At 36.4% G+C, this 13,015-nt stretch overlaps 1 protein-coding gene across 1 annotated transcript; it reads left to right on the top strand.

Annotated features, from left to right (window-relative positions):
• Positions 1-3,416: 3,416 nt before the first annotated feature.
• LOTGIDRAFT_238721 (hypothetical protein) lies at positions 3,417-12,751 on the top strand (the record flags this gene model as incomplete). Its single annotated transcript, XM_009051309.1, has 4 exons — positions 3,417-3,465; positions 4,807-4,902; positions 5,833-6,408; positions 6,564-12,751. The coding sequence occupies 4 exons, from the start codon at positions 3,417-3,419 to the stop codon at positions 12,749-12,751; spliced, it is 6,909 nt and encodes a 2,302-aa protein (XP_009049557.1).
• Positions 12,752-13,015: the final 264 nt, after the last annotated feature.

Below are 13,015 nucleotides of genomic sequence, written 5' to 3'. Positions count from 1 at the left end.
CTAGAACGAAAAGAAGTGGCCGACGAAACCGAGGTCAAACAACAGGAAGAAGTTTCTGATGAAGAGAAACCCTCTGAAGGTGTAGAAGCTAAAATAGAAGCTCCTTCAGAAGAGACGACTGATGAGGTCAAAAAAGTCTCTGAAGTTCAACCAGAAATTGTCTCTGAAGTCAAACCACATGAAGAAGTCTCTGAAGAAGAGAAACCCTCTGAAGGTGTAGAAGCTGAAGTAGAAGCTCCTTCAGAAGAGACAGCTGATGAGATCAAAGAAGTCTCTGGAGATCAACCAGAAATTGTCTCTGAAGTCAAACCAGAGGAAGAAATTTCTGAGAAAGAGAAACTTTCGGAAGGTGTCGAAGGTGAATTAGAAGCTCCTACAGAAGAGACAACAGATGAAGTCAAAGAAGTCTCTGAAGTTCAACCAGAAATTGTCTCTGAAGTCAAACCAGAGGACGAGGTTTCTGAGAAAGAGAAACCCTCTGAAGCTGTAGAAGCTGAAAAAGAAGCTCCTTCAGAAGAGACAACTGTTGAGGTCAAAGAAGTCACTGAAGTTCAACCAGAAATTGTCTCTGAAGTCAAACCAAAGGAAGAAGTTTCTGAACAAGAAAAACTTTCTGCAGCTTTTGAAGCTGAAATTGAAGCTCCTTCAGAAGAGACAACTGATGACGTCAAAGAAGTCACTAAAATTCAACCAGAAATTGTCTCTGAAGTCAAACCAGAGGAAGAAGCTTCTGAGAAAGAGAAACTTTCGGAAGGTCTCGAAGCTGAATTAGAAGCTCCTTCAGAAGAGACGACGGATGAGGTCAAAGAAGTCTCTGAGGTTCAACCAGAAATTGTCTCTGAAGTCAAACCAGAGGAAGACGTTTCTGAACAAGAAAAGCTTTCTGAAGGTGTAGAAGCTGAAGTAGAAGCTCCTACAGAAGAGACGACTGATGAGGTCAAAGAAGTCTCTCAAGTTCAACCAGAAATTGTCTCTGAAGTTAAACCAGAGGAAGAAGTTACTGAACAAGAAAAGCTTTCTGCAGCTGTAGAAGCTGAAAAAGGAGCTCCTTCAGAAGAGACAACTGTTGAGGTCAAAGAAGTCACTGAAGTTCAACCAGAAATTGTTTCTGAAGTCAAACCAGAGGACGAGGTTTCTGAGAAAGAGAAACCCTCTGAAGCTGTAGAAGCTGAAAAAGAAGCTCCTTCAGAAGAGACAACTGTTGAGGTCAAAGAAGTCACTGAAGTTCAACCAGAAATTGTCTCTGAGGTCAAACCAGAGGAGGAAGTTTCTGAACAAGAAAAGCTTTCTGCAGCTGTAGAAGCTGAAATAGAAGCTCCTTCAGAAGAGATGACTGATGAGGTGGAAGAAGTTTCTAAAGTTCATCCAGAAATTATCTCTGAAGTCAAACCAGAGGAAGAAGTAACTGAAGAAGAGAAACCCTCTGAAGGTGTAGAAGCTGAAGTAGAAGCTCCTTCAGAAGAGAAAACTGATGAGGTCAAAGAAGTCTCTCAAGTTCAACCAGAAATTGTCTCTGAAGTCAAACCAGAGGACGAGGTTTCTGAGAAAGAGAAACTTTCGGAAGGTGTCAAAGCTGAATTAGAAGCTCCTACAGAAGAGACGACGGATGAGGTCAAAGAAGTCTCTGAGGTTCAACCAGAAATTGTCTCTGAAGTCAAACCAGAGGAGGAAGTTTCTGAACAAGAAAAGCTTTCTGCAGCTGTAGAAGCTGAAATAGGAGTTTCTTCAGAAGAGACAACTGATGAAGTCAAAGAAGTCACTGAAGTTCAACCAGAAATTGTCTCTGAAGTCAAACAAGAGGAAGAAGTTTCTGAGAAAGAGAAACTTTCGGAAGGTCTCGAAGCTGAATTAGAAGCTCCTTCAGAAGAGACGACGGATGAGGTCAAAGAAGTCTCTGAGGTTCAACCAGAAATTGTCTCTGAAGTCAAACCAGAGGAAGAAGTTTCTGAACAAGAAAAGCTTTCTGAAGGTGTAGAAGCTGAAGTAGAAGCTCCTACAGAAGAGACAGCTGATGATGTCAAAAAAGTCACTGAAGTTCAACCAGAAATTGTCTCTGAAGTCAAACCACAGGAAGAAGTCTCTGAAGAAGAGAAACCCTCTGAAGGTGTAGAAGCTGAAGTAGAAGCTCCTTCAGAAGAGAGAGCTGATGAGGTCAAAGAAGTCTCTGAAGTTCAACCAGAAATTGTCGCTGAAGTTAAACCACAGGAAGAAGCTACTACAGAAGAGACGACGGATGAGGTCAAAGAAGTCACTGAAGTTCAACCAGAAATTGTCTCTGAGATCAAACCAGAGGAGGAAGTTTCTGAACAAGAAAAGCTTTCTGCAGCTGTAGAAGCTGAAATAGAAGCTCCTTCAGAAGAGATGACTGATGAGGTGGAAGAAGTTTCTAAAGTTCATCCAGAAATTATCTCTGAAGTCAAACCAGAGGAAGAAGTAACTGAAGAAGAGAAACCCTCTGAAGGTGTAGAAGCTGAAGTAGAAGCTCCTACAGAAGAGACGACTGATGAGGTCAAAGAAGTCTCTGAAGTTCAACCAGAAATTGTCGCTGAAGTTAAACCACAGGAAGAAGTAACCGAAGAAGAGAAAATCTCTGAAGGTGTAGAAGCTGAAATAGAAGCTTCCAAAGACAAGGATATTTCTGAAGTTACTGTTGATGTCACTGACAAAGATATTTCTGAAGTTACTGTTGATGTCACTGACAAGGACAAAGATATTTCTGAAGTTACTGTTGATGTCACTGATAAGGACAAAGATATTTCTGAAGTTACTGTTGATGTCACTGACAAAGATATTTCTGAAGTTACTGTTGATGTCACTGACAAGGACAAAGATATTTCTGAAGTTACTGTTGATGTCACTGATAAGGACAAAGATGTGTCTGAAGTTACTGTTGATGTCACTGACAAGGACAAAGATATTTCTGAAGTTACTCTTGATGTCACTGACAAAGTCATTTCAGACAAAAAAGAAACAATCTTAGCTATAACTGATCAGACGGCCCAAAAATCTGAAACTGAATTAGAATTTGAACTTGGGGAACAAGATATTGATCAAGAAGAAGCATTAAAGGATGAGATCAGTGGTGAAGAACAAGGTACCAACAAGCGAATGTGCGGCTGATTACCATTATGCCAACTGTTTGCTCTGAATTGCTCAATTTTATTTTGTCACTCACAATTTAGGTTTTTCGGCTGTCACTTTGGTTTAGTTTTTGCTTTTCAGAATAGTTCTGCTTTCTGCTGATTGAAAAATTTCTTATCTTTTTCTGTTTGTTGACATCTTCAAAAAATATATTATTTGTAATTTCTCTATATATTTTGTTGTTTCTAATCTTAGTTATTGTTCATTGTTAAGTTTTGTTAGGTTGTGTCATTCTTAATAAGTACATAACTTTAAATTCTTTCATTATTAAAAGCATGTATTTGACATTATATCAGCATGGTTTAGTTTATTGTGGTTCCATTGGTAAGGCAAAGCACAAATTCTTATCAACTTTCCTTCATCATTCCTGTTTAAAAAATTCCTTCACCCTGTGGGGTATTTTATGTGAAGTGTCATTTTTTACGAGGAAGAAAACAGTTGATGTATATATTAATACTCTTGCATTCTCCTTATCAGAACAAAAGATTATCCTATGGCTATGTAAATTGTTGAAACAAAGGCAGGAAAGATCTGCTTTAAAACCATCTTTGGAAATCATCCACACAACTGCCGATTCTACTGTGATAAGGAATTTTCCAAATTGAAACTGATAATGTTTTCAAGAAGTGTGCTTTGTCGCCAATTTATTCAATGTTTTTATATTGAGTGTAAACAATAGGTCTGTAGCTGACACATTATGTTGTATTGGGTATTGTATATATATGGTATATTTAGTTAGAATTTAATACAATGTGGTCTAGTATCTAATATTCATGAGATTTAGCAGCTGATGGAAAAGATATTGGTTCATTGCAGCTGAAAAATCGGATGAATGTTTTTTAAAACTTATACAGTTTTCTAAATAATGGTGAAATAACATGTAAATTGTAATCTTAACGTTTTGATGTCTGGTTGTCAAGGAATAGAAATAACATAAAAAAACAATTGTAGTCTTGGCAACCAGAAATTACGTTAATTGTAGTCTTGGCAACCAAGAATAATGTAAATTGTAGTCTTGGCAACCAGGAAAAATGTAAATTGTAGTCTTGGCAACCAGGAATATCGTTGATTGTAGTCTTGGCAACCGAGAATAACATAAATTGTAGTCTTGGCAACCAGGAATAACGTAAACTATAGTTTATAGTCTAACGTCTGACTGTAGTCTAGGCAATCTGACATGAATAGTGTAGATGTTCAGTAGTAGTTGACCATCTTATAGAAATATAGAAAGGGTTGTCTTTCCTTTATCTCTCTTTAGATGTTCAGTGTTGTCAACCTCTGCCCAACTCTTCCATAGTATGTCCCCAAATCTTCTGCCCAAACATTTCTGTTACCATTGTCAATGAATTCATGTTAACCTTTTTGCTGCATACATCAAAAGAGATATCAGAATCCTCTAGTTCATTTGAAGCCGCACAGACATACCTTGAAATTTATTACTTATGAGAATCTGAACTGAGTATTCTCCATTTCTAATCTTTTGGAGCCATGGTGGGGCATTAAGTCAGTAACTTATACCCTTATCAGACAATTTGAGATTTAATCTTTTTTGATGTTGTTACAGTAAGAAGGTTAATATTTCAACTTCATTCATCCTGAGACATTTTCATTTTCAGAATACTGTCCACAAAACAATGATTTTAATTCAGTTAATTGTAATTTCAGTTCCAGCTGAACAAGCTGATGTCAGTGAGGTCATCACACAGCAAACCATAGTTTCACAAGAAATTATAACGGAAACAGAAAGAAATGTTACTACAGGTACTGTATCGAAAAGATCTCTTTCTTTTAACTCAACAATTATGCAGTCAGCAAAAATAATGGCACATGCTGTCACTTACCATGGCAAAAAGGCATATTCTTTGATAGTTAACAATAGATTGGTTAATATATATAGGCACATAGGTCATTTGATGTTCCTATTAAATATATATAAAGAAGGCATCTGCGTTTATTGTGATTATTGATGCCTCAATCTGAACACCATTTCCAATTCAATATTTATAATCAGTGATGGAAGTCTGAAGAATTACCTATGATATACAAACTTAGTTTTTAGCCTACTTGTTGAAACTATGCTGGTATTGTAACTGAAGGAATTATTCGTTTCAATTAAATATCTTTCTATAGCATTATTCAGAACCTAGACAAAAAACTATTTTATATTGTACTCGGATCCATTGCGTTACAAGCTGTCATTATTGTGCTGCCTGCAAAATTAGTACATTTTTTAGGGTAAAATAGAATTATAAACATATATATATAGTATTATATTGTCAATAACCAACTCTTTTTCTTATATACATATATAGATCTATTTTGTATCACTTTGTCATAATTATTGTTTCTTCTTATTGGACGAGGTTCAATGACATTAGTTTTTGTAACAGAGAGAACTTTGACCTCTTTAACACAGGAGTTTGACTATTAATGACACTTGTTAATGGCGGACACATAAATTTGACCATCTTTGACAACACTCAAAGAAACTGAAGCAAAATAAAAATGATTTGACGATTTGACTCAGTGCAAGAGGATGAAATGCAATATGAACTAGTTCATTATGTAATACATGAGTATCAGTCTGTTAAGAAATATCCAAATTACCAAGGATTACCAATGAAACCTGCATGACATGATCAAGTCGCATTGCTTGATGGACATGCCACATTGTTTCTGTCTCAATTGAAGAAACCGTACAAGACACAGAAGAAGAAGAAACTATATTAGCAGATGTGGAAGTAGCAGCCCCTCGTGAAGATACTGTTGAAGAGACCAAGGAAACAATTGAAGTGAAGTCTGATATTTCTGAAGTGACTACCAAAGAGGAGGTAGTTGAAAGTGAGAAAACTTTAGAAAGTGAAGAAGTTGAAATTTCAGCACCAAAAGAAGAGACCATTGAAGAAATCAGAGAGACTACAGAGATCAAACCAAAGGTAATTTCCGAGGTTGACACCAAAGAGGAACTGATCAAAGAAGAAGAGAAACCTTCAGAGGGAGTGGATGTTGAAATTGAAGCTCCTAAAGAAGAGACTACTGAAGAGATCAAAGAAGTCTCTGAAGTCCAAGTTGAAGTTGTTTCTGAAGTTGATACCAAAGAGGAACTTGTTGAAGAAGAGAAACCTTCAGAGGGAGTTGATGTAGAAATTGAAGCTCTAAAAGAAGAGACCACTGAAGAGATCAAAGAAGTCTCTGAAGTCCAAGTTGAAGTTGTTTCTGAAGTTGACACCAAAGAAGAACTTGTTGAAGAAGAGAAACCTTCAGAAGGTGTTGATGTAGAAATTGAAGCTCCAAAAGAAGAGACCACTGAAGAGATCAAAGAAGTCTCTGAAGTCCAAGTTGAAGTTGTTTCTGAAGTTGACACCAAAGAAGAACTTGTTGAAGAAGAGAAACCTTCAGAGGAATTGATGTTGAAATTGAAGCTCCTAAAGAAGAAACCACTGAAAAGATCAAAGAAGTCTCTGAAGTCCAAGTTGAAGTTCTTTCTGAAGTTGACACCAAAGAGGAACTTGTTGAAGAAGAGAAGCCTTCAGAGGGAGTTGATGTAGAAATTGAAGCTCCTAAAGAAGAAACCACTAAAGAGATCAAAGAAGTCTCTGAAGTCCAAGTTGAAGTTGTTTCTGAAGTTGACACCAAAGAAGAACTTGTTGAAGAAGAGAAACCTTCTGAGGAAGTCGATGTTGAAATTGAAGCTCCTAAAGAAGAAACCACTGAAGAGATCAAAGAAGTCTCTGAAGTCCAAGTTGAAGTTCTTTCTGAAGTTGACACCAAAGAAGAACTTGTTGAAGAAGAGAAACCTTCAGAGGGAGTTGATGTAGAAATTGAAGCTCCTAAAGAAGAAACTACTGAAGAGATCAAAGAAGTCTCTGAAGTCCAAGTTGAAGTTGTTTCTGAAGTTGACACCAAAGAAGAACTTGTTGAAGAAGAGAAACCTTCAGAGGGAGTTGATGTAGAAATTGAAGCTCCTAAAGAAGAGACCACTGAAGAGATCAAAGAAGTCTCTGAAGTCCAAGTTGAAGTTGTTTCTGAAGTTGATACTAAAGAAGAACTTGTTGAAGAAGATAAACCTTCAGAAGGTGTGGATGTTGAAATTGAAGCTCCAAAAGAAGAGACCACTGAAGAGATCAAAGAAGTCTCTGAAGTTCAAGTTGAAGTTGTTTCTGAAGTTGACACCAAGGAAGAACTTGTTGAAGAAGATAAACCTTCAGAAGGTGTTGATATTGAAATTGAAGCTCCCAAAGAAGAAACGACCGAAGAGATCTCTTTGGAAATAACCAAGGAAGAGAAACAAAAAGAAGAAACTTCTGAAGTCACCTTGGAAGTAACTGACGAAGAAAAACCAAAAGATGACATCTCTGAAGTTTCATTGAAAATAACCGAGGAAGAGAAAACAGTGGAAGAAATTTCTGAAGTCTCCATGGAAATTACTGAGGAAGAAAAAACAGTCGAAGAAACTTCTGAAGTTTCCTTGGAAATAACTGAGGAAGAAAAACCAAAAGAAGAAACTTCTGAAGTCTCCTTGGAAATTACTGAGGAAGAAAAACCAAAAGAAGAAAAAGCTGAAGTCTCTTTGGGAATAACTGAGGAAGAAAAACCAAAAGAAAAAACTTCTGAAGTCTTTTTGGAAATTACTGAGGAAGAAAAAACAGTTGAAGAAACTTCTGAAGTTTCCTTGGAAATAACTGAGGAAGAAAAACCAAAAGAAGAAACTTCTGAAGTCTCCTTGGAAATTACTGAGGAAGAAAAACCAAAGGAAGAAACTTCTGAAGTCGCCTTGGAAATTACTGAGGAAGAAAAACCAAAGGAAGAAACTTCTGAAGTCGCCTTGGAAATTACTGAGGAAGAAAAACCAAAAGAAGAAATCGCTGAAATCTCCATGGAAATTACTAAGAAAGAAAAACCAAAAGAAGAAATAGCTGAAGTCTCTTTGGAAATTACTGAGGAAGAAAAACCAAAGGAAGAAACTTCTGAAGTCTCCATGGAAATTACTGAGGAAGAAAAAACAGTCGAAGAAACTTCTGAAGTTTCCTTGGAAATAACTGAGAAAGAAAAACCAAAAGAAGAAACTTCTGAAGTCTCCTTGGAAATTACTGAGGAAGAAAAACCAAAAGAAGAAATAGCTGAAGTCTCTTTGGAAATAACTGAGGAAGAAAAACCAAAGGAAGAAACTTCTGAAGACGCCTTGGAAATTACTGAGGAAGAAAAACCAAAAGAAGAAATAGCTGTAGTCTCTTTGGAAATAACTGAGGAAGAAAAACCAAAAGAAGAAACTTCTGAAGTCTCCTTGGAAATTACTGAGGAAGAAAAACCAAAAGAAGAAATAGCTGAAGTCTCTTTGGAAATTACTGAGGAAGAAAAACCAAAAGAAGAAACAGCTGAAGTCGCCTTGGAAATTACTGAGGAAGAAAAACCAAAAGAAGAAACTTCTGAAGTCGCCTTGGAAATTACTGAGGAAGAAAAACCAAAAGAAGAAATAGCTGAAGTCTCTTTGGAAATAACTGAGGAAGAAAAAGCAAAAGAAGAAACTTCTGAAGTCTCCTTGGAAATAACTGAGGAAGAAAAACCAAAAGAAGAAAAAGCTGAAGTCTCTTTGGGAATAACTGAGGAAGAAAAACCAAAAGAAGAAACCTCTGAAGTCTCCTTGGAAATTACTGAGGAAGAAAAACCAAAAGAAGAAACTTCTGAAGTCTCCTTGGAAATTACTGAGGAACAAAAAACAGTTGAAGAAACTTCTGAAGTTTCCTTGGAAATCACTCAGGAAGAAAAACCAAAAGAAGAACTAGCTGAAGTCTCTTTGGATATATCTGAGGAAGAAAAACCAAAAGAAGAAACTTCTGAAGTCGCCTTGGAAATTACTGAGGAAGAAAAACCAAAAGAAGAAACTTCCGAAGTCTCCTTGGAAATTACTGAGGAAGAAAAACCAGTGGAAGAAACCTCTGAAGTTGCCTTGGAAATTACTAAGGAAGAAAAACCAAAAGAAGAAATAGCTGAAGTCGCCTTGGAAATTACTGAGGATGAAAAACCAGTGGAAGAAACATCTGAAGTCTCCTTGGAAATTACTGAGGAAGAAAAACCAAAAGAAAAAATAGCTGAAGTCTCTTTGGAAATAACTGAGGAAGACAGACCAGTGGAAGAAACCTCTGAAGTCTCCTTGGAAATTACTGAGGAAGAAAAACCAAAAGAAGAAACTTCTGATGTCTCTTTGGAAATAACTGAGCAAGAAAAACCAAAAGAAGAAACTTCTGAAGTCTCCTTGGAAATTACTGAGGAACAAAAAACAGTTGAAGAAACTTCTGAAGTTTCCTTGGAAATAACTGAGGAAGATAAACCAAAAGAAGAAACTTCCGAAGTCTCCGTGGAAATTACTGAGGAAGAAAAACCAGTGGAAGAAACCTCTGAAGTTGCCTTGGAAATTACTGAGGAAGAAAAACCAAAAGAAGAAATAGCTGAAGTCGCCTTGGAAATTACTGAGGAAGAAAAACCAAAGGAAGAAACTTCTGAAGTCTCCTTGGAAATAACTGAGGAAGAAAAACCAGTGGAAGAAACATCTGAAGTCTCCTTGGAAATTACTGAGGAAGAAAAACCAAAAGAAGAAATAGCTGAAGTCTCTTTGGAAATAACTGAGGAAGACAGACCAGTGGAAGAAACCTCTGAAGTCTCCTTGGAAATTACTAAGGAAGAAAAACCAAAAGAAGAAACTTCTGACGTCTCCTTGGAAATAACTGAGCAAGAAAAACCAAAAGAAGAAATAGCTGAAGTCTCTTTGGAAATAACTGAGGAAGAAAAACCAAAAGAAGAAACTTCTGAAGTCTCTTTGGAAATTACCAAGGAAGAAAAACCACAAGAAAAGATAGCTGAAGTCTCTTTGGAAATTACTGAGGAAGAAAAAATAGTGGAAGAAACCTCTGAAGTTTCCTTGAAAGTAACTGAGGAAGAAAAAACAGTAGAAGAAATCTCTGAAGTCTCCTTGAAAATTACCGATGAAGAAAAACTAGTTGAAGAAACTTCTGAAGTCTCCTTGGAAATTACTGAGGAAGAAAAACCAAAAGAAGAAATAGCTGAAGTCTCTTTGGAAATTACTGAGGAAGAAAAACCAAAAGAAGAAACTTCTGAAATCTCCTTGGAAATAACTGAGGAAGAAAAACCAAAAGAAGAAATAGCTGAAGTCTCTTTGGAAATTACTGAGGAAGAAAAACCAAAGGAAGAAACTTCTGAAATCTCCTTGGAAATTACTGAGGAAGAAAAACCAAAAGAAGAAATAGCTGAAGTCTCTTTGGATATATCTGAGGAAGAAAAACCAAAAGAAGAAACATCTGAGGTTGCCTTGGAAATTACTGAGGAAGAAAAACCAAAAGAAGAAACTTCTGAAGTCGCCTTGGAAATTACTGAGGAAGAAAAACCAAAAGAAGAAATAGCTGAAGTCTCTTTGGAAATAACTGAGGAAGAAAAACCAAAAGAAGAAACTTCTGAAGTCTCCTTGGAAATTACTGAGGAAGAAAAACCAAAAGAAGAAAAAGCTGAAGTCTCTTTGGGAATAACTGAGGAAGAAAAACCAAAAGAAGAAACCTCTGAAGTCTCCTTGAAAATTACTGAGGAAGAAAAACCAAAAGAAGAAACTTCTGAAGTCTCCTTGGAAATTACTGAGGAACAAAAAACAGTTGAAGAAACTTCTGAAGTTTCCTTGGAAATAACTGAGGAAGATAAACCAAAAGAAGAAACTTCCGAAGTCTCCTTGGAAATTACTGAGGAGGAAAAACCAAAAGAAGAAACTTCTGAAGTCGCCTTGGAAATTACTGAGGAAGAAACACCAAAAGAAGAAACTTCTGAAGTCTCCTTGGAAATTACTGAGGAAGAAACACCAAAAGAAGAAACTTCCGAAGTCTCCTTGGAAATTACTGAGGAAGAAACACCAAAAGAAGAAACTTCCGAAGTCTCCTTGGAAATTACTAAGGAAGAAACAACAAAAGAAGAAACTTCTGAAGTTTCCTTGGAAATTACTGAGGAAGAAAAACCAGTGGAAGAAACTTCTGAAGTCTCCTTGGAAATTACTGAGGAAGAAAAACCAAAGGAAGAAATACCTGAAGCCACCTTGGAAATTACTGAGGAAGAAAAACCAGTGGAAGAAACCTCTGAAGTCGCCTTGGAAATTACTGAGGAAGAAAAACCAAAAGAAGAAATAGCTGAAGTCTCTTTGGATATAACTGAGGAAGAAAAACCAGTGGAAGAAACCTCTGAAGTCTCTTTGGAAATTACTGAGGAAGAAAAACCAAAAGAAGAAATCTCTGAAGTTGCCTTGGAAATTACTGAGGAAGAAAAACCAAAAGAAGAAAAAGCTGAAGTCTCTTTGGATATTACTGAGGAAGAAAAACCAGTGGAAGAAACCTCTGAAGTCTCCTTGGAAATAACTCAGAAAGAAAAACCAAAAGAAGAAACTTCTGAAGTCGCCTTGGAAATTACTGAGGAAGAAAAACCAAAGGAAGAAACCTCTGAAGTCTCCTTGGAAATTACTGAGGAAGAAAAACCAAAAGAAGAAATAGCTGAAGTCTCTTTGGATATAACTGAGGAAGAAAAACCAAAAGAAGAAATCTCTGAAGTCTCTTTGGATATAACTGAGGAAGAAAAACCAGTGGAAGAAACTTCTGAAATTTCCTTGGGAGTATCTGAGGAAGAAAAACCAAAAGAAGAAACCTCTGAAGTCTCCTTGGAAATTACTGAGGAAGCAAAACCAAAAGAAGAAACCTCTGAAGTCGCCTTGGAAATTACTGAGGAAGAAAAACCAAAAGAAGAAATAGCTGAAGTCTCCTTGGAAATTACTGAGGAAGAAAAACCAAAAGAAGAAACCTCTGAAGTCGCCTTGGAAATTACTGAGGAAGAAAAACCAAAAGAAGAAACCTCTGAAGTCTCCTTGGAAATTACTGAGGAAGAAAAAACAGTGGAAGAAACTTCTGAAATTTCATTGAAAGTAACTGAGGAAGAAATACCAGTGGAAGAAACTTCTGAAGTCTCCTTGAAAATTACTGAGGAAGAAAAACCAAAAGAAGAAACCTCTGAAGTCTCCTTGGAAATATCTGAGGAAGAAAAAACAATCGAAGAAACTTCTGAAGTCTCCTTGGAAATTACTGAGGAAGAAAAACCAAAAGAAGAAATAGCTGAAGTCTCTTTGGAAATAACTGAGGAAGAAAAACCAAAGGAAGAAATCTCTGAAGTCGCCTTGGAAATTACTCAGGAAGAAACACCAAAAGAAGAAACCTCTGAAGTCTCCTTGGAAATAACTGAGGAAGAAAAACCAAAGAAAGATGTCTCAGAGGTAGATCTTGATGTGAAGCTTGACATGAAGGAACAAGTTTTCACACAAGAATCAGTAGACGTAACTCTTGACGAAAAAGAACAAACCAAGAGAGAGGACTCTGGCATACAAGTTGAAGAAACTATTGATATATCTGACACTGTTGACTCTGAACTAACTGTTGATGTAGACTCTGATTTCAGAAGTAAGCTTTCAGAAGCAACTGATGTTGAAGTAGTTATAAAAGACGATTCCAAAGGTACCAGCAACTATGTGCTACAGACATGCAACCAACGAATTTTGGCTCAATGTTTACATTCTTAACTCACTGTCTTTTTATTTTTGGCTGTCATCTTTTTAGTTTATTTTGTTTGCGTTTCAGACTATTATTTGCTTGCTTCTCGTTCAAATTCTATTATTTCTGTTTTTATTGTGTTATTCTGTTGCAATTATATTAACATGATTATGTGAAATGATATCCAAAATTCAACATATTTTTTTCCTTATTTTTTAAAAATATTTCAAATTTTGTGAACAAGTTTGGCGAATGTCAAATCATTTATACCATAGTATTATTTTGAAAGCTAC

Source organism: Lottia gigantea (genome assembly GCF_000327385.1).
Source record: "Lottia gigantea unplaced genomic scaffold LOTGIsca_163, whole genome shotgun sequence".
NCBI classification, from domain to species: domain Eukaryota; kingdom Metazoa; phylum Mollusca; class Gastropoda; family Lottiidae; genus Lottia; species Lottia gigantea.
The sequence above is the reverse complement of the archived record's forward strand: the minus strand, read 5'-3'. Positions and strand labels throughout refer to the sequence as shown.